The sequence below is a fragment of the Chenopodium quinoa genome, unplaced genomic scaffold (assembly GCF_001683475.1).
Source record: "Chenopodium quinoa cultivar QQ74 unplaced genomic scaffold, ASM168347v1, whole genome shotgun sequence".
Lineage (NCBI taxonomy): Eukaryota > Viridiplantae > Streptophyta > Magnoliopsida > Caryophyllales > Amaranthaceae > Chenopodium > Chenopodium quinoa.
In genome coordinates this window covers 844,447-866,264 of record NW_018743623.1, presented here as the reverse complement: position 1 = coordinate 866,264, position 21,818 = coordinate 844,447, and the positions used below count along the sequence as shown (strand labels likewise).

The following is a 21,818-nucleotide window of genomic DNA, read 5'->3' as shown; positions in this document are numbered from 1 at the left end:
TTCTCTCCTGACTTATTTATTTCAGTGAACAAATTTATTTCAAACAAATCTAGAAAATCTTCTGCTGAATCAAGTACCAAGAGTATCTTTATGCAAAGAAATTATTCCATGATATAATCGGTAAAAAGTATAGATTCTAAGTAATTGTGGGTCTAAAGTCAACACAATAAGAGTCACAGAAACAATCAATCACAGCTAGTGATTAGAAGCAAAACTGAAAATTTATTTGTTTGATACAAAGAACCCAAGAAAAAGAATATACATGTACTTCAACTCATTCCCAATCGCTTCATCCACAATGACTATCTAACAGCCTCTAGAAACTTATCATTCCTGTGCATTGCGGTTATCAAGTTGAGATAAGTGATCCTATCAGGATCTACCCCATTGCTCTCTTTTCTTTAACCACAATAACATCATCTTCAATCATTCCTGCAATGCCATATGCCTTTATCAATGTATTATAGCTGCATAAATCTAGTCCCGGTCCATATTCTTTTAGCTCTTCCAACACTACAACAACTTCTTCAATCTATCGTTGTTCCCCATATATATTCATCAGTATATTGTACGTGTACTGGTCTCAGGTGTGACTCGATTCCTTAATACTTTGCAAGACATCTCTAAGTTTATCCATTTGACGCTTTTTTCCATAAGAAGCCAACATACAATTGTAAGCTTCAAGGGATACGGAAAACCATTAAAACTGCATTAGTTACACAGTTTTTGTCATTTTCTCTAAGTTTGTGCTTTAACCATATGCTGCTATAAGAGTATTGTAAGTTATCATGTCTGCCGATTGCTGTTTCTTAGCCATCGAAAAGACTTTTGTTGCCTTTTTGAAAAGTTTGGACTTCCCATACACATCAAACATAACATTATAAGTGATAGTGTCAAGGTTAAATCCTTTTTTAATCATCTCGTCAAAGACCTTGGAAAGCTCATCAACAGGCAAAGCATGGGCAACAAGTTATGACACAATTATACATTTACTGGTCCCAGCTAACCCCACTCTTTAAGATCTTGTAGTACAAGTTTGCCAACTTGTTTGTCACGGAACAAATAAATATCAGGAACGATGTTTGTTTGCTTGTCCAAGTCTTTCAAAACATAGCAAGCATCTTCCAAAGGTCCAAATTTCACGTACATCCTGACAGCAATATTATAGGCAACCATGTCCAGAGCAAGTCCTGAAGACCATAATAGCTGGTAGGTGTTGTCTACATCAGCAAATCGATTCATAAGGCAGTAGATGTCAACCATAGTCGAGTAAATATGCAAGTTTGGCCTTCCATTACAGTTCAGCATATGGGTAAATATTTTGACAGCATTTTCCAGATGCCCCAGTTCCTTACAAGAACAAATAAGCAAATGGATCAAGTTGTCCTCGAAAGTTGTGTCCTTCCAGTGCTTATATTTTTTAAGTTTAATAGCATCATCCATATTAATTATCTTCCCATACCCGACCAGTTATCAGTGAGTTGTATGTAATGATACTTCGAGCACAACCTACCTTACCCATTGAAACCAATACAACTTCGGCTTTGTTTACCTTCCCTTGTTGGCTATAAGCATTCAACATAACCAACCAGTTCTCAAGATTCATTACAACTTCCTCCTTAAACAGCAGATCAATCTCCTCTTCCGCTTTGGTATGCAAACCAGACCGGGTGTAAATTGTGATCATTGCTGAGTATGCAGATTGACATCTGATATTTAATCTCTGCATTTGGGAAAATGCAACTTCTGCCTCCTCAACATTCAACCTTTCTAGTACAAACTCATAAGCATACCAAAAGTTGCAATATTAGGCTCAACATCATACTCTTAACATCATACAGAACCATTTAGCACCAATATCCACAAGCCCCTTTTTAGAACAAGCATAAATGATAGTATTAATGACCTGAAATTGCATCTCACACGCTGATTCCAGTCTCATCTCCTCAACCAATTTCTTTATGGCATCCTAATCACCTCTTCTTCCCAATACCCGGCTGCCCGCAAAGCCAAATTGTAAGCAATCACATTCCCTTTTAACTTCAAAAAATATCAATGATTTCCTATCCTCACCCCTTTCAAGGCCTTTTAATATCTTATTGAAAAAGGCTATGCTCGACTCAGGCCTAATACCATTTTCCAACATCTATTTTGATAGTTTTGCTTTTATTTACAAATCCTGCCATTAGAGAAACAATGATTGTTTCTCAAGAAGAGAAACTAGGGCTTGGCAGAGAAGAAGTACTCCTTAGTAGTTTTGTACTTCGTGTGTGTAAGCCTATAAGGTATTGAATTGGAAACAAATAAACCACAAGATTATATACGACATACCGAAAACTGAACTACAATAACTAGCAAATTCTGGTAACACCTTTAACTTCAAATACAATCTAGTTTTAACACAGGTCAGTTTGATAGGTTGCAATAATAAATAGATTGATCACTATAAGAATCCAAAATTCAACCAACATTATGCACGACGAACTTCATAAACCCGTTAGGTAGAAAATGTCTGGTTTTCTTGTCACTTCCATACCTGATGTTTGGCACATCAAAGTGACACCGTTGAACTTTCTACGTACATGGGAATCTATACCTTTTGGGCGTCTCTAGTTAGTCTAGAAGGTACAACCATTCAGATTAATGAAAATTGGGTGGAAAATCGAACAATTGTACAATTAAGACCTATATATCTAATGCACATAAAATAAAAGGCTATACTTCAAAATACACCCCAAGTTGCTAAAATAACACAATACTAATTAGATTACGAACTCGAAAACAAATCGAGAAAAGAACACATTACAATTAGTTTCAAGCATTAATATCAAGTTTTAATGAACCATAATCATAAGCAAGTCACGGAATGCAATTCACTCCCTGAGTTTCGTATAATATCAAAAATCAAAATATGCACAACCTACTAAAAACATTGGATTAGAATTTCACTTTGAGTAAACATAAATAATCAGGCTCCAACCAACTTTATAGGACAAATTAACTAAAAATTTGGAGATCAACATTAGGCAAGTCATAATCGAAAACTGAGGTGCAAACTTCATACCTTCACGCATATCTTCTTGTCACTCTAAGGTCTCTTAAATTGTTTAACCCTCTTCTTAACAATTTTTTTGTCAAGTTTTGGGACCGCCATTGCTAATTTCTACAAAATTTACCAAAAATAAATCAAACTTTCAAATTAAATTCAAAATTAAGAGGAAACATACAAAATTATGTGCAAAATGCAGGAAATTAAGTGAGCCAATGAAGATGAATATAGAGAGAAAAACTTGAGTTTACAACAAAAGTTAATATAAACATTCAACAAGAGTATAAGGTTATTCTGACAATTTATTAGTAGAAGCATACAAAAAATTAATTAACCTATACAATAATTGATGAATGTAGCATTAACCAACATTGAAGCTCAAAGACATGAAAGAAAAATGCAACCTTGAATAATTTGCAAACTAATGAAAATCAATTGTTCCAGTAACTTTAAATCTGGTTGTAACTTGAAACAACAAACAAAATTGATAATGTAGGTAAAACATAATATTAATCTCTAACCTAAGCCATTAGTATCAATCTACCCATGAATTTTATACAATTGATCATAGCAACACACAAATAAGTTTCTAATTGTCACGAAAAATACTCCATGAAAACATAAAGTTGATTTAACAAATAAATTAATTTATCAATCCATACTCAAATTTTATGAAATCATAGCAAATGTATAATTAATTTATTAATTTTTCTAATTATCACGTAAAAGTAGTATGTTTATAAATCAAACCATTAACATTAGTATTGATTCACTAATTTTTTTTTAAGGAAAGGTACACAAGTATTGATTCACTAATTATTTAACATTTCAAAACCTAAAAAAAATACTCGATAAACCAAATCATTTAACAAATAAATTAGCAAAGAGAGCAAACCCGAGCATTGATTATTGAACATTTCAAAGCGTAAAAAATGTTTAAAATATAGAAATTGAAAATGTCAATTTAAAAATAGGTATAATTTTACAGTAATAATCTATGAAATAGAAAAGAAAACTCTTAAGAAGATAAATCTGATTGATATTAAACAAACAACTAATAAACATGTATAATAAATCATACAAAAAAGAAGAACAAACGTATTAAAATCAAAATCATGAAAAATAGAAATAAGATTGAGAAGAGGAGAGGGAAACACCTGAAAGTTGCAGAGAAAAGATGGGGTAGTCGAAAGCGCAAAGAGTAGAATGGAGTGAGAAAAACATAACCTGATGTTTTAAAGCATTTAAAACCCTAACCCTTCCACAGGCCCATTTTAACACCTGGCTTTTTCATTTTTATTTGGTCCATTAATTATTGGGTGGCCTATTTTATTGGGCTAAATTTATTTATTTATATTTTTTTTACAACTTAATAAAGATCAAATTTAAAATCAATCCAAGTTCAATTCAAATCAGACTTGGACCTTTCGCATAACCCATTTCCGTGTCCAAGTCGACCAATAATATGATGTAAGAAATGAAATTTAATAAAAACCAATACAAGCAATTATAAGTATAGCACGCAAATGAAATGGATTAATCGGATTTTTCCAACAAACGGACTGGATTCAATTGCTAAAAAGATGAGTTGGTTTGGACTCATACTCGGACCAAATGGATTTGAATTCAAATGTGAGTCCAAGGTTTGATTATTAAGCGAATCGAATATGAATTTAGCCTTATCTACTCCGAATCCAATTTGTTGTCATTCCTATTCAAAATAAAAAACTGAAGTAAATTATTTAAAACTCCAAAACAAGTGTTACTATTAAATAACCAAACAAATGTGACAACGATCCACATAAATGAGAAGTAATGGAATAGTTGGTGGCTTCCTTTAATCGTGTTCTTTCAGTTTTTAAGGTGCCCTCTACTACTTGTGAACGAATTGATGCTTTACTTACGAGATTTTGGTGGAAATCTGGGGAGTCATCTAAAGGCATAGCTTTGTCTTTTTCAATTGCCATTCATTTGCCTAAAGGTTTAGGGGGTCTTGGTTTACGCCATTTCCGCAGTTTTAACCTCAGCTCACTTTGTTGGCTAATCAAACTTGGCGTCTTATTCATCACCCCCAACTTTTAATTTCTAGAGTTTTTAAGGCAAGATACCCTTCATTGCTTTTGACGTCTCCGGCCATTTCTGGTACTTGACCTTCTTGGGGAAGTCGTAGTTTGTTGGAAGGCAGGAAAGTTTTATCTCGGGGTATTGCTTAGAAGGTTGGGTCAGGTGTACGGGTTAATATTCTTTGTGATGATTGGTTGCCTGGAGTCAATGTTGCCTTTAAGGATTCGACTTTTGTACGGGAGAAGCCCTCTTTTGTTTCTGAATTACTGGATGTGAATTCTGGTAATTGGAATTCATCTCTGGTTATAACCTTATTTCCGGATTCTACTGCACATATTATTTTGGGTTTGGAAAGGCCGAAGCAGAAGATTGGCGATTTTGTTTACTGGAAATTCACTAGGGATGGTTCCTTTTTCACTAAGTCTGCTTACTATTGGTTAGTTTCCCAATTGTCAAATACTGCTTCTTCTCCTTTGGTGCCTTCCTTGTCTTGGTGGAAGCGTCTTTGGGGTCTTCTGATTCTTCCTAAATGGAAGATTTTTGCTTGGAAACTTGTCCATAATGCGTTGGCTACATCTGCCTTACTTGGTTTAAGAGGGATCCCTGTTCATCTGGGCTGTGTATTTTGTCAGCAGTCTGTGGAAACAACAATGCATTTATTCCGGGATTGCGGATTCACGAAACTGTTATGGTCTTCTAATCCTTGGGCCCTTGTGGTTGATACCTCGTATACGTTTTCATTGGAAGTTTGGTTTGCTGACCTTATATTGCGATTTTCGGGTTCTAGGGACTGAGAAGGATTAGTCTTTATCTTTAGTTTATGTTGGGCCATTTGGTTAGCTCAGAATAACTTCTGCTTTTGATCGAAGGTTTATTCTCCTCGTTCTATCTTTGCCCTAACTAAGAGTTGGGCAGAACGAAGTCGAACTGCTCGTCTTTTGGTTGCTTCTTTACGGCCGTTTGCTCCTCCGGGGTTTCCTTGTCCTTTGGTGGTTCGCTGTCTTCAAGGGGACTTGGATTCTGTTTGTGATATTTGCCTACTTTTTGATGGTGCTTGGAAACGAAATACTCATAGGGCAGGTGCAGGTTGGATATTTAGGGACATGTGTTCCTCTCAGTGTACTGGTGCCTTTGATGGGGGTGCGTAGGTTTCTATTATTTCAGTCGGAATTAAAGGCTTGTTTGTTTGGGATTCGTCATGTTCAGCAACAGGGTTTTGCTCGTGTGTTGTTAGTTACTGATTGTGTTGTTATTCCTACTCTTCTGTTTGGGCAAGGTCACCAAGATATCTCTATTATTTGGCTGATTAAGGAGATTAGGGATACTATTTCTTCTTTACAGGTATGTTAGATCAAGAAGGTTTCTCATTTGATGGTCTCCTCGGCACATGCCTTAGCGGGAGCGGCTCTTCGTCGTGATTTACTTTGTTTTCGCTTTTAATTTGTTTGTTAGTTTCCTTTCTAAAAATAATAATAATAATAATAATAATAATAATAATGATGATGATGATGATGATGATGATGATACTGTCGCGGATTTACAGTCTAAACACCCTACTTCTCCAGCTCCATCCTTGCCTGATATACCTGTTGATGGCCTTCATCTCGTTACTACTTCTGATGTTGTTTTGGATCGGATTAAGAGTTTTCCACGTGGCACATCATGTGGTAGGGACGGTTTACGTGCTCAGCACCTTATGGATTGCTTGAGTGGTGCTGCTGTGGTTGTATCGGATGAGTTAGTGGACTCTATTTCTGGGGTGGTTAATCTCTTTCCTATGGAGCTAAAAGGGTATATTGCTAGTGCTCCTCTTACACCACTTGTCAAGCCTGGTGGTGGTATTCGTCCTATAGCTGTGGGTACTGTTTGGCGGCGTCTGGTTTCGAAGGTCGGTGCTGTTATGGTTGGTCAGTCTTTAGGAAGCTACTTTGATGGTCTCCAATTTGGTGTTGGAGTTTCTTCGGGAGGTGAGGCGATTCTTCATGCTGTGAATCGGTTGATTGAGGATCGTGGTTCCGATGTGGGTTTTTCTATGTTATTGGTGGATTTTCAAAATGCCTTCAATCTAGTTGATCGTGCGGTCATGTTACGTGAGGTTCGTCGTCGTTGTCCAGGCCTTTCGCGCTGGGTAGAGTTCTGCTACTCTAATCCAGCTAGATTGTATTACGGGGACCACACCTTATGGTCATCTCAGGGAGTGCAGCAGGGTGATCCCCTTGGTCCCTTGCTATTTGCTTTGGTTTTACAGCCCCTAGTGTGTAAGATCAGAGACACTTTTGATGTATGTCTTCAGGCCTGGTATTTGGATGACGGTACTGTGATTGGTGACACGTTGGTGGTAGGGAAGGTTCTGCAATTGATTATGGAGGACGGGCCTCGTTTTGGGTTACATCTTAACGTGGAAAAAACTGAAGTTTTCTGGCCTACAGAAGACCCTCGAAGCAGGCTTGTGGGTGTCTTTCCGCCTAATATTGCTCGACCCTTGCGTGGTGTTAAGCTGCTTGGTGGTCCCGTTAGTTCCGATTCCGGTTTTGGAGGTGAGCTTGTGATGCAGAGGGTGACCAAGACCATTGCGCTTATGGATAGGGTTGCTAAGCTAGATGATCCTCAGTGCGAGCTGTTGTTGCTCAGGGCTTGTACCGGAGTTTCTAAGCTATACTTTGCATTGCATACTTGTCCTCCTAGTACCTTTGAGACGGCTCAACGCACATTCGATGGGGCTCTTAGATCTTCATTGGAGCGTATTGTTACTGCTTTAGGGCCTGGGTTTGGCGATTGGCAGTGGCGGCTTGCCACCTTGCCTTTTGCTAATGGCGGTCTTGGTGTTTATTTCGCAGGTGATGTTCGACATTATGCTTTTCTTGCTTCCCGGTTACAGTCTGCTGGGTTGTAGACACAACTATTACGACACGCTGGTGTTGTTGGTCTTGGACGAGCCTTTGGAGATGCGTTGAGTTTGTTTAATGGAATAGTGGAGCCTGACATTATGAGTAATCCTAGTGAGGTCGCTGCCCCTAAACTCATGAAGAAATTGGCAAATATGTATTTCACAAAGGTTACCGCTTCTGCAGAATCCGCCTATTCTTTGACTCCTCGGCAATCAGCATTGTGGAAATCGCAACAGGGAGATCACACCTCTGCTTGGCTTCGGGCAGTCCCTATTTCTGGGTTGGGTTAGACGATGAACCCAAAGACCTACCGATGTGTGTTGTGCTACAAGATGGGTGTTTCATTGTTCTCTATCTCGACGCCGTGCTCTGCTTGTTCTCGGGTTTTTCCTGGGGATATTTTCGGTGATCACGCGGTGTCGTGTGCTGGTCTTGTCGGTATTAAACATCGGCATAATATTGTCCGGGATACCCTTGTTGATATCTGCTACAGATCTGAGATCTCAGCAAGAAAGGAGGTTGACATAGGGTTGTCTGGAGGGAGTGACGGGGCCCTTAGACCTGCTGATGTGTTACTTTATTCTTGGGATTGTGGTCGCGATGTTTGTGTGAACTTAACAGAGTCTTCTCCATAGACACAGACAGTGCTTTCTGACTTTGTTCCTGGACGGGTTGTGGCTGAAGCGGCTCATCGGAAGCGAATGAAGTATGAAGCTAGTTGTCGGCTGATGGGGTATGGTTTCATTCCCATCTCCTTTTCTTCGCTTGGGGAATTGGAGAAGGAGGCTGTCGTGTTGCTGAAGCGGGTTCAGAGGTTCTCGACGACGCAAGACATTGGGGCTCGTGCTGCAGCTTATATCTTCACTAGGGTAGATTTTGCTATAGCTAGAGGAGTGGGGGCCCAGATTGTATCTCGGCTTCCCACTAATTTGTTGTAGGTTGTATGACTTTGTCTGTTTTTGAGATGATAATAATAATAATAACAATAATAATAATAAATAAATAAATTAATTAATTAATTTAACAAAAAAAAAAAAAAAAAAAACCTTCCAATAACCTCATAAAACCCTAATATTTATAACACCCCTCAAAGTCCATAACCACAAGATCTAAATTTCTCCATCAACCTCACTTCATTTCCGTCGACCAAAATTAGGGTTTTAGATTTGTAGAGTTATATCATTTCCGCCTCACTCTCTCTCTTTCTCTCTCCTCGGAGATCCTGCAATCATGGCGACCCAGATGAGCAAGAAGCGAAAGTTCGTCGCTGATGGTGTCTTCTACGCTGAACTCAACGAAGTTTTCACTCGAGAGCTTGCTGAAGATGGTTACTCTGGTGTCGAAGTTAGGGTTACTCCTATGCGTACTGAGATCATCATTAGGGCTACTCGTACCCAAAATGTTCTTGGTAATTCTAATTTTCCCCTTTTTTTTTTGGGTTTTTTCATTTCACCTTTTTTGTGTTCTTGCGATTTTGATTTGGGATTTGGATTGGATTAGGTGAGAAGGGAAGAAGGATTAGGGAGCTGACCTCGGTTGTTCAGAAGAGGTTCAAGTTTCCAGAAAACACTGTTGAATTGTATGCTGAGAAGGTAAACAACAGGGGTCTTTGCGCTATTGCTCAGTGCGAGTCTCTTCGTTACAAGCTTCTCGGTGGTCTTGCTGTCAGAAGGTATATAAAATGTTTCAACCTTTTTTTTTTTCCATTGAATTTTAGTTTTGATTCGTTTAAGTTATCGTCCAAATTCCAAAGTTATCAACTTTAGTGTTTCTTATACAGTGGAGCATTGATTATTAATGTATTGTTTGATTGTTATTTAGGGAAAAATGAATAATTATGTAGCTTGTTTCATGCTGAGATCCTGCAAAATGTGCTTATGAAATGGAATTTGATTTATCTTGAATTTTCCCGATTTTAAATTGTTGTATAGAAGTTTTGTATTGAATTTATTTGTTACTGGGTTGATTAACATATTTGCTAAATATATGTAGCCTTGAATGTGTGTGTCAGAAATATGTAATTCTGATGCTTTCTTTTTGTTGAGTTTCTGTTTGTTTAATGACAATGTTGCTGCCAAATTTGGTTAGTTTGCATTTGAGTTTCTGTTTGTTTAATGACAATATCACTGCCAAATTTGGTTAGTTTGCATTTGTTTGAATTTGCAGTTTTAGATGTTAATCTGATTAATTTCTTACGTGAACTCATTTCCTTGGATGGTGAAACGTTTTGCTTTGTGTGATATGTGCATTGGTTATGCTGTCTTCTTGTAGCTTGTTTTTATGTGGTATTGTCCATTTTAATGTCATTCATTGAACATATGATTGTCATCCATAAAGCAGATTGGTTCCTCTGTACCTGTTCTGTGTCGGAAGGTGACTAGATTAAAACCATCCTCTATGCTATTATGCTCGTGAGATAAGTTGATTATTCACGTATAACCTGCTAGAGGGCACATCTATTAAGCCAGCCTTAATAACCTGTTTTTGGCTTTAATTTTGTATGAATAATTCATAAATTGTGAGCTGTTTTTGTTTTAAATATTTGTGATTTGTTGTTAAGATAGATGGATTTCTAATGTCTGTATAAGGTCATGCTGTATATTTAGTGTTTATACCTCCAATAAAAGGAAATTAAAAATTGAAATCAATAGAAAGTACTCTGTATCTTAGAAGAATGATGTTTTGGCTCATTATTTGTATTTCAATATTGTGACAGTCTATCATTGATATTGCTTGTTTATCTTGTTGCCAGTAATATGTACAGGGCTATGTGCTTATTAACTTTTGGCTATGTGCATAAAGGATATGTCTAACTTTTATGTTTTGTTTATTGTTTGAATGTGGAAATGATGCTTTTCATCTAATGTCTTCTACAAAGCTTATTGGTCTATCTGTACCAATCTTGTGTCGGAAGTTGACTATATTGAAGCTCCTCTCTTTCATTCTCCTACTGAGATATGTTAGTTTTCATGTAGTATTGTTAGTGAGGGCACAAGATATGGTTATAATTTCCTTGATTTTGTTCATTTTTTATACTTTTAGATGATTTATTCTTTGGAAGTGTTGCAGTGTTGGTTTTTATTGATGATGTCTGTAAAACAATTGGCGTGAACCCATCTGATGTAGTCTTTTTTGGTTCCTACAATTGCTTGTTGTATACCCTTCATGAAATAAGACCTCATTTTTGAATAAATCTCTCCTTAAACATGCAACAGTTTCTGGCTCTTTAATTTTTCCTAATTCTAATTTTTCTGGTGGGTGTGTGATTGTCTCTTTCAGGGCGTGTTATGGTGTTTTGAGATTTGTCATGGAAAGTGGTGCCAAGGGTTGTGAGGTCTGTTAATAGTCTCCTAGATTTACCTTGTATAGTTTGCAATTGACTGTTCTTTGTAATTTACCTTTTGCTGTTTGAACAGGTCATTGTTAGTGGGAAATTGAGGGCACAGCGTGCTAAGTCCATGAAGTTCAAGGATGGATATATGATTTCCTCTGGTCAACCAGTTGTTGAGTACATTGACTCAGCTATTCGACACGTGCTTCTTAGACAGGTAATCTTAATGTGCAAAATATGACTTTTGTATGGGTTATCTTTTATATTTGTGGTGTGTCTTTTTGTTGATGTCTAATTTGGTAATGTATTGGCTTAAAACAGGGAGTGCTCGGAATTAAGGTTAAGATCATGCTTGACTGGGATCCCAAGGGAAAGATTGGACCTCAAAAGCCAATCCCTGATGTTGTTGTTATCCTCCCACCAAAGGAAGATGAGGTCTATGCTAGGGTTCCAGTCTTGGCGCCAGAAGTTGATCTTGTAGATTCCAGTGGACCAGTACCTGTTGCCGTTGCATAAGCAGATTCACTAGGCTAGTTTACAGTACCTGTAATCCTCATTTTAGGTTTTCTTTTGTTTCATGTCAGCTTAATGTTAATCTTTTGCTGAATTTCAGCAAAGATTGTACAAATGTGTCATGGAGCTATATTGCATGCTGTAATTTCAATACCCCATTTTGAAAAAAGTTATTTGTTGGCTTTAAGTTTGGGAGGACACTTACTCTTATTAGAAGAATACTTAGCCTGATGAAGGACTCTCCCTGATTTTGTGCTTTCATCAGGTTTTTGTTATTTTTTAAAATTCTTATTCAACCCAAATACGGACCATGAAAAGTCTTAACAACAGCATGTATGAAAATTGTCATAGCCAACCAAGCGATACCAGGATCTAGTCATAGCAGTGAAGTAGTCAATTAATGTCATCTTTCTGATTACGTTTGATTTTTATTATGCTTCATTGTCTGAAAATTGGAATGGTTATTTATGTCATTCAAGATTGTAGGCAAGAGTGTCTGATGCATGGGAGTATTTATGCAGTAGCTCCTGTTTTCTTCTAGTAAATGATAGCTGTCAGTGGCATGGAGGGCTGAAACTAGCTCAACTTAAGATGCATATGCAGTAATAAAGATTTTGTAAATTTGGCTAGGATTTGAAACTGGAACATATTATTCCCTGAAAGCAATTTAATTAAACTGAGACTCTAAATTCTTTTCATAGCTTTGGCTTAAAACAGAGAGTTTAAGCTGAGTCTTTGGTCGGGATTCACCAGAATCAACGTCCAATGAAGTTCTCGTAATAACAACAGTTGATTTAGATTTCAAGAGTGCTAAAGCAGTAAAATCATTTAGGATGCAAGTAAAAAGTGTGAAAGAACAGATGCTATTCTACTGGGAGTGTGATTTGTTGTTTAGCTGGATACTTGGATATAATACTGTGAGTATGCCTCTTTTATTTGATTGATAGCATGGTGAAGCTTGCTATTATGATGTCAAGTGTTTGAGAAGACGCGGAATTGGTGTTATCAGCATGTCCTCATTGAGATTCATACTTTCAGAGGATAATTGGTCATATCTATGCCCTGGCTGCTTGTATGTACAGTATGGAGAAGCTGCATTAAAGTTACATGCCAACTATACCCCTATAGTCGAGATTGTTAAGTTTTATGTGGTCTGAAAGTGTTACTTCGTATTATATTAACAGACATTCGTAATTCCTCAAAATCTTCATTAGCAATCCCGTCGATTCATTAGGAGAAAGTTCATTGTTTATCAGTAATCTCATTTATGCAATGTTGATAGTTCCATCAGTTATCCCATATGTGCCTTTGTCTGTTCCCTCATATGAATCAGTAACCATGGCTTATCAGCTTTTTGGTTAGTAATGCAACTCTAAAAGCATATTGTTAGTAACCCTATTTAAATCAATCATATTATTAAATAATGGTGAGGCACGCCAATCATCGCATATAAGAATTTTGGTAATTTGTATTCTGGAAATTAGGAATAATTTTTCTTAATTATCATTCTTTCATCTAGAGAAATCACACTTTTATTGTGGTAAATTATTAGTCAAAGTCAAACAGGGGGTTCAACAACGTTGTAGAAAGTGAAATATTAAAATCAAAGTCAGACACTCTAAAATTTCAGTAAAATAGAACAAAATTAACACTTATAGAAGTGTGAGGACATATTTAAGAAAAAGGCCATGCTTCCCTTGTGAGTTGTGACATGGAAGATTTACTTGACTAGGGTATATTATTCTCAACAACAATCACTCAATCAGTAAACAATAAGATGGATCACTAGGAATATAAATCAAGGCCTAAGGCTACCCTAGCTGAATTCTAGTATTCCTTGCTAGGCTTCGTGGTTAATCCGAATCCGAATGGGAAAAGTGGGTCATAATGAGGATCACCTACATTCATAGGGAGTTGATCAACACTCTTAAACCAAGTTCTAGGGCTCTTCCCTGTGAAACCATAATCACCAAACAGAACATCAGCAACACCTTGACCCTCAGTTCCTGGTAGCCAAGCAGCTACAAGGGCATTCATCTTGGAAACATATGGCTCAATAACAACAGGCCTGCCTGAGATGACAATGACAACACACTTCACTGCCCCACATACATTTTTAATGGTGCTGTAGCCGGGGTCAGCTATCGTTAGATTCATGCTGTCACCGAATGTCTCAGCATAAGGGGGTTCACCCACCACGACTATGGCATAGGAGAATTTGTTGGACTTGACAAAGTTGCTATCAGGGTTCTCTTGGTACACTACTTTTGTCTTTGGATCAACTGTGCTCTTAATGGCTGTAAGGATCGTGGTCCCTGATCATATTCATTAAAATTGCGATTAGTTGCATGACAAAAAAAGCCCATCAAACTACAAAGAAACAAGGAGTAATACAGCACACTCAAATACACAAAAACGCACAAGTGAAAGCATAAACAATCAACACGCTATTAACTACTATACTGTCCAAGATACTGTAGTCTACTGCCTGATCAATTTTTACCTTAATAGAGTGCACTGATTGATCAATAATAAATTTAAAAACTTAGTGTGTGATTAATACTTCTTCAATGCTGAAAAAGCTTAGATTTGTTTTCGCTCAAAAAAAATCCATTTATAAACATATTTGTACTTTATTAGTAAAAAAAAAAGATAAAAAATTATATATAAGCAAGGGATCTTTCTATTTAGTGAAGGTGAAAGTCTCCCATCAAAGTCATCACCTTAAAATATCAAAGTCAAAAGCATAGGGTACCTGAATCTCGCTAAATATAGTAAAAATATACCGAAAATAAGGAACATGGAGAAAATTATTACATCCACATGGTTGAACTATTATGAAACTTTGGTCTAAAATCAAAGCACATGTTATGGCTGTAGACTTGCAGGAATGTGATTAAAGAAATCGGCAGTGGAGTGCAAAAGATATTACCTTCAGTGAGGTTGTTTCCACTGAGTCCTTGCCACTCAATTGTCCATCCACCACATTGGTTACCCAGATTGTCAGCATGGCTTCCAGCAACAAGTATCTTCGGCACTTTCTTAGGAAGAGGTAGCATTGGCTTATCACTTTCCTGCCCGTTCTTCAATAGCACCAGTGATTTCCTCACTGCTTCCCTTGCTATTTCTCGGTGTTCCTGTTTTATTCAGTGATTGAATGAGCGTATAAATTGACATTTCATTGTACAGTGGACCCTAACAAATGAATGAAAACTTATTAGAAGTACAAACCTGACTTCCCAGCTGGTGGACATGGCTGTTATCAGCCAATGGGTACTCAAATAAACCCATTTGAAACTTGACTCTTAGAATTCTATGTACTGCATCATCAATTCTGCTCATTGGGATTTGATTATCCTTCACAAGGGAGGTTAGGTTACTAATGAATTCTGTATAGTTGTAAGGAACCATGATCTGCAGCGTTTACATACGAAATGTTGTATTAGAGCATGGTAAGTTAAGATAATAGACAGGTTTGATGCCGTAGAATGCCAGAGTATATAGCAGAATTCAGTTAAAAGCTGGAGTTATAACCATATCAATGCCGGCGTGAATGCCCTCTAGTACAGACTTTGGATAGTCAGCATGTGGTGGTGAAGTAATCCTGTCGAGGCCCTGCCAGTCGGATATAACAAATCCCTGCCATTGTTCGTATTTAAGAATCAAGAGCAAGTAACTAGTTAAAATCTGAACAGAAATATGCATGGAAGAAGTTTTTGTTTGATCGGTTAGCTAGAGAAAAGAAAAAATACCCTGAATTTCAGTGTGTTTTTAAGGAAACCAGTAATGAGATTATAATTAGAATGCATCTTAACACTGTTCCAGCTGGAGTAAGAAACCATGACTGTAGATACACCATTGATAATTGCGTTGTAGTAGCCTGGCATGTGAGTGCTGAGCAACCCATGAAAGTCTATAACCGTGTTGTTTTCGTTGATCCCATCTGTAGTTCCACCATCACCCACATAGTGCTTAGCACAAGCAGCAACCTTGTTCCTGAATATAAACAGATCATCAAGCCATGTATAGCATGACAAACTTAAAGTATATAATCCAAACTCAGCTATTTTTTTTATTTTAAATTTGAGTGATTATGTCTAATTGATTTCTTTGTTTGGTCTTCGAAATTGGAGGTAACATTACATATGATGTTATCCATCCATCACAATGCCTATACAAAGGCAATATTATAACCTGAAACTATGTGGTATGTATCATTCATACTCTGATCAAATTATTTAGCTCTTATGTTATTTATGGGATCAATGAATCACAGATACTGTCATAAGAGATACACAGTCTAGTAAAAAGATTATGGCGCGGTTGTTTCAGATTATCTATGTCCCATCAGCCCTTCCTATACATCATCCTCAGTCACTACCTCACTGGCATAGCCCAGAATTCAACTAGGACTGTTTTTAAGCCATATGACATTTAGTGAGTTGATTTTATTAATTATTCAACTAAACACTCTGTCAACCATGTTTCAGGATTTTGGTTCCCCAGACTTTAAGCAACTTGAGAAATTTTATATTTGCAAATTGAACTCATATACATCAAGTGGTTTTATTCAACACATATAATCAAGTCACTGGTGGAATTGTGGTCCAGATCACTCTTCTGTCATGCCATCAATATAGGCTTCTTCATTTGACCACTAAACTGTAGTTTATTGCATCTGACATCTTTTTTCAATCCACGTTTTCTAAAAAATTAGAAAAGCATGCTAGCGGATCCAATCTAGATTAGCCATCATACTAGACTATGAGTACATTTCAAAATTTTGTTTCAACAAAATGCTATTGCCTTCGTCCTATTTTATTTGCCTCATTTCCTTTTTATAGTGCCCCAATTTACTTGCTCCATTGCATTTATAATCGTACTTAATTTTTTCTCTCTCAACTTTTTCACTTACATAAAATCATGTGCAAATGGTTATGGAGCAAGTAAATTAAGACAGACAAAGTAAAAGTCTAATACTTCCACAATATAATAATGTCTCATCTACTAATTGCAACAATCTAGAAAATATTACTAGTTTTTTTTTTTATTAATATTTCAGCCATATTTTAAATATACACTATAAAGAAAAAATGTAATTAAAGGCACAACTTAAGATAAGGTTGTTACTTGTTAGTAATAGATAAGGCATTTGGGAAAGAGTAATGTTGCAGATAAGCTAAGATAGTAGAGAAAATTCATTTTCTAAGTCAGTGAACCAAAAATTCAGTAACAGAAATATGAAAAGGACGAAGTTTTGAAAAGAACTTACTGTCCACCAACAAAGGGTACACCCTTTCTTGAGTTGTGTGGGATTTCACCCTGTAAACCTGGTATAATCTCAGTCATTTTTTGGACTATTTTTGGATCTTCGCTGTAACTCTCATAACATCTACCCCATCTTGGATCTCTGCATACCTGTTAAATAATGTATAATGTATAGTTATATAATAGAATATCTGAAAATTATTGCTAATTTGAATCTACCTATACTCTGAAATTATCAGTTTATTACTGTATTAGCTGTTACTGATCAACATACCGCGATACAAGGAGCAAAAACATAAGGGATGCCGGTAGCTCTAACTTCCAAAGCAGTTGCAGCACCAATTCTCTTAACAAGTTCAGGGTCCCTGATTCATACATACATAGAAAGTTCATAGCAATGTATCAGAATATGATCCAGGCACAAAAACACAAAAAACTCGTAGCTACTCTCTTCGTTCCATAATTAGTTAACATCTTCTATTTTGGATGTTCCAAACTTCCACACATAAGTGAACTATTTCTTTTTTAATAAAAATAATGATCATTCTCTATTGCTTTCTTTAAAGTTGAGCCCCAATAACCACCAAGTCACCAACCCACTTTTCAATCACATGAATTTTTGTGCAAAAAGTAAAAGTTAACTATGGAACGGAGGGAGTAAACATTTAGGCTAGCTATTAAGTATTCCGTAATAATTTAAATTACCTAGTAGCACCCAATCCAACATTGTGAGGAAAAACAGTGGCCTTGTAGACATTGTTGTGACCATGAACAGCATCAATCCCATAAATCATAGGAATACCGAGGCGAGTAGAGAGAGATCCTTGTTGAAAGTCATTCACCATTTTGATCCAAGTCTCAGCAGAGGCCTGTGGAGCAGGAACACTCCCTCCTCCACTTAGTACACTCCCTTCAATATCGAACCACACCAAAATTCAACGTACTTTAGACATCAAAAAAATAACTAACATTTTAAAACACAATAGAAATTAGCTACTTCATGCCAAATGTTATGTAAAATACCAATGAAGTACTTGTTCATGACATCGCCGGAGGCAACACTCCTTTCAATTTGAGTCATTTGGCCTATCTTTTCCTCGAGTGTCATACGACCCATAAGATCACGAATTCGAGCATTGATTGGTTGCCTTGGATCTTTGTACTTCACATACTCTGCATTTGCTAAAGTTTTGCAGCAACATATTGACAGCAAAATTGCCACCCAATAAATGGGATGCATTGCCATTTTGCTAATTTAAATAAGCCTTCTTTTTCTAGTTCCCTTCAAATAAACAATGTAACAAACATTTGAGCTAAAATCATATCATATGTAAAATGATGCATAAATATATACATGAACTTGGATTTCTATTTGATTTTTTTTTTTTCAATATCTCATTTAATAATTTAATGTTCCCACGATTTTCCATCCCACATTGTCTACATAAACCAACAAAATATCTAGAAAAATACCTTACAATAATGATATGGGACCATACACTATAATGAATATGTTACGCGGCTTACGCCCACATAAAATCATAAATCATGCATTAAATCAAAACAACTAAGGAAATAAAAATTATGAGAGAAAGTAGGTACCACTCTTCGATGAGGAACCTCGAACACTATTATAACTTTGTTTTGGAGTATAGAGGTCTATCAAAAAATTAAAAACTCGTTTTATAGACATTATTCCATCTCAGGTCTTAAGTACCACCTCGCTAATCCAGCTAATGGGATATCATGGACACTAAACTATTATACTCCGTAAAACTAGTAAATCATCCTAACATACTATATCATATGGAATAAATTCAGCAGCTAGCAATGCAAATTAGTACTTCTATGAGACAAAAGAACCAAGTATAATTATAAGCATTAAAAACATGTACAACATTGTACAATCTACTTAAAACTTTGAGTAATGCTTAATTAAAAATTGAAGTAATCAAGAACTTACCAAAGAGAGAACTTTCTGGCTTACAACATACAAAGGAAGTAGATGAGAGAAAGAGAGATGAGTTGAATGAGAAGTGAATAATAGAGAGTTAGAATGACAGATTTTATAGAAAGTCAGATTTTCTTTCGTGCTTCCTCGTATGATTTGATTACATTTTATTGTTGACAGATCCAAAATAAGGAATTATATTATCTTTAGTGACATCTACATACATGTGACTTAGATTAATTATATCCAAATTATTTTATCATAAATATGTTCTACAATTTCTAATATTTTATTGCTGTCAACATTTTCTAATAATTGGTCATTCTTATCCTTATATAAATTATTTTGCTTGCTCGTCAATTATTGATCTTGATCGCCTTTTATGGTGAGTATAATAAAAACGAAGTGTCATTAGAGGTGGGCACTGTGTCGTGTCGGGCCACCGCAGGCCGTACCTGGTGGTGGCTCGTGCCGTGCCGTGTTGTGTCGGGCCATCATTTGGCACACCTCAGCCCACGACACGGCACGGCCCACGTGCCTGGCGTGCCGTGCCGGGCAGCAGGCCGCCCCAAATTTCTCTCATAATTGTAAGTGAAACTAAGGAAGGGACAAGACACCTTAGTAGACATGTAGAAAAACGTGGTGGTCCATCTAGTGATCCAACTCAACCCAAAATTTCTCAATTCCATCCACATGGCTTCACTTAGAATTATGAGAGAGATAGAGATGAACTTGGGAGAATGTTAGTACGTGCCGAACAACCTTTTTTTTTTGCCGAAAATGATCCCTTTAACAATTACATTAACCAAGCACTACAACCCCAACACAAAAAAAATCTCTAGAAAAATTGCCCGTTCGGCTGCCATGAAATCTTTTCAAGAGTATAAATTGAAGTTATATGATGAATTAAGTAATCTTACTTGTAGAGTTTCTTTGACTGCTGATGCATGGAATAGTGGTTATGGATATCACTATTTGTGTGTGACTTGTCATTGGTTGGATACTGATTGGTTATTACAAAAACGCATTATCCATTTTAAAATGCTTGAATACCCCCACACCAGTCTTAATATTGCTCATCATTTAATGCAAACTATTGATGCATATAATCTTAGGCCCAAAATCATGTCTATCACTTTTGATAATGTAACTTCTATGACATTGAGTGCAAATTTAGTTAAAGCATAATTGATCGATGTAATATTAGATGGAGATGCACTTCATATTAGATGCATTTGTCATGTTCTTAACTTGTGTGTGAAGGATGGAACACAAGCAAGTGGTCCATTTTATCACAACATTAGAAATGCTATTATGTCTATTAACAACTCTAACATGAGATTTCAGGAATGGAAAGCTTTTTGCAGGTAACAAAGGATAAAGGCTATTAAAATATCAACGATTGTGCAACTAGGTGGAACTCCACCTATGGAATGTTGAGTAGGGCAATCAAAACAATTTTTTATAATAAATTTTTTTCACAATTTGCTTTACTAGATGATGATTGGTCTAATTGTGAAAAATATATGCACTTTTTACAATTATTATATAGTATGACACATTGCATTTCTTCTATTTATAACCCTTGTGCTCATTCTTTTCTTAGCAATGCATGTTTACTTGCACAACTTTTCGATGAACACCGATTACAACACGTGGATATCTTCTATCAATGGAGGAAAAATGGCGTAAATATTACACTACTATTCCTATGATTTATATTTTTGCTTCTATATTAGATCCAAGGCAAAAGTATGATGGCACATTTTTATTAATTGATATTTATTTTCAATGCATGAATTTTGGAGATGATGTTAAATCTTATAAAACTAATGTGACCAATCAATTTTTTTGCCCTATATAGAGTTTATGAATCTAAATATGGAACCGTGACTCAATTTGCTCCTTCTCAATTATTCAAAAATGTAAGTAAAAAGGGCCAAAGGTTTATTTTCACAAGCTGCTAACATGATGTCTAAGTTTTCAGGTAGTGAATCATCATCTAGGAGAACACAAAGCGATGTTTTGGAGTTGCAACTGTACTTAAGTTACGACTTCATGAAAGGCATGGACGACGAAGAGAATTACGGCCTTGACATCCTTGATTGGTGGAAAACACAAAGCACGAAACATCCAATTTTGGCGGCAATGGCTCGTGATATTTTTGCTATTCAAGTCTCCTCCGTTGCCTCCGAAAGAGCTTTTAGTGCGTCAAGAAGGGTTTTAGACGATATAAGAACAAGACTAAAATCTGAAACACTTGAAATGTGTGTTTGTTTCAAGGATTGGTTGGATGCCGAAACTCGCTGCCAAGATCGTACTTATGCAGAAAATGACAACGGTGAAGGAACGTCGGGTTCTACTAGTTCTCAATCAATTCAATTGGCCGATGAACTTGAACAAGAAGAAGAAGAAGACGAAGACAAAGAAGAACAAGAAGAATAATTAGATTATTACCTACTATTAATTATAGCTAATTTTTGTATTATTGAACCCCGTATAATAAAATAAGCTATAAAGTTAAGTTATTCATCAATTATTTCACGATTTTTATCATTATAAATTATTGTATTATCAATTTATCGTACTGGCGTATAATAAAATTAAATAAGTTATTCATCAATTTTTGTGTTATCGCACTCGTAAATTTTTTAATTATATGCATTGTTGCTTTTTGCTAAATAATGATAAATATGTATAATTATAATTAAAAAAATAATTATAATAAATTAATAATAAAAATAACATAAATAA

The 21,818-nt window shown here is 36.2% G+C and overlaps 2 protein-coding genes and 1 pseudogene across 3 annotated transcripts; 1 reads left to right on the top strand and 2 right to left on the bottom strand.

Annotated features, from left to right (window-relative positions):
• Positions 1–202: 202 nt before the first annotated feature.
• On the bottom strand, positions 203–4,486 carry LOC110683191 (annotated as a pseudogene).
• A 4,605-nt stretch (positions 4,487–9,091) lies between these two features.
• On the top strand, positions 9,092–12,130 carry LOC110683190 (40S ribosomal protein S3-3-like). Its single transcript, XM_021859539.1, has 5 exons — positions 9,092–9,409; positions 9,502–9,673; positions 11,281–11,335; positions 11,418–11,549; positions 11,654–12,130. The coding sequence occupies exons 1-5, from the start codon at positions 9,232–9,234 to the stop codon at positions 11,846–11,848; spliced, it is 732 nt and encodes a 243-aa protein (XP_021715231.1). The 5' UTR covers positions 9,092–9,231; the 3' UTR covers positions 11,849–12,130.
• Positions 12,131–13,442: 1,312 nt separating this feature from the next.
• Positions 13,443–19,246, bottom strand: LOC110683189 (beta-glucosidase BoGH3B-like). 2 transcript variants are annotated; one of them, XM_021859537.1, is made up of 10 exons: positions 19,077–19,246; positions 18,137–18,395; positions 17,819–18,023; positions 17,388–17,478; positions 17,118–17,263; positions 15,598–15,841; positions 15,380–15,484; positions 15,077–15,259; positions 14,778–14,982; positions 13,673–14,160 (listed from the first exon to the last, which is right to left on the bottom strand). In XM_021859537.1, exons 2-10 carry the CDS (start codon positions 18,357–18,359, stop codon positions 13,673–13,675), a joined length of 1,890 nt encoding a protein of 629 aa, XP_021715229.1. In that variant the 5' UTR covers positions 18,360–18,395; positions 19,077–19,246. The 2 variants fall into 2 exon arrangements, with proteins under 2 accessions (XP_021715230.1, XP_021715229.1); XM_021859538.1 differs by lacking the exon at positions 19,077–19,246 and having other exon boundaries at positions 13,443–14,160; positions 18,137–18,359.
• Positions 19,247–21,818: the final 2,572 nt, after the last annotated feature.

Coding starts and splice junctions, on each gene's coding strand:
- LOC110683190 (XM_021859539.1), top strand. CDS start 9,232: ATGGCGACCCAGATGAGCAAGAAGCGAAAGTTCGTCGCTGATGGTGTC. Junction 9,674..11,280: donor GGTGGTCTTGCTGTCAGAAG/GTATATAAAATG, acceptor TGTCTCTTTCAG/GGCGTGTTATGGTGTTTTGA. Junction 11,550..11,653: donor GACACGTGCTTCTTAGACAG/GTAATCTTAATG, acceptor GGCTTAAAACAG/GGAGTGCTCGGAATTAAGGT.
- LOC110683189 (XM_021859537.1), bottom strand. CDS start 18,359: ATGGCAATGCATCCCATTTATTGGGTGGCAATTTTGCTGTCAATATGT. Junction 17,264..17,387: donor TTTTTGCTCCTTGTATCGCG/GTATGTTGATCA, acceptor ATTATTTAACAG/GTATGCAGAGATCCAAGATG. Junction 15,260..15,379: donor TTCACGCCGGCATTGATATG/GTTATAACTCCA, acceptor TAAACGCTGCAG/ATCATGGTTCCTTACAACTA.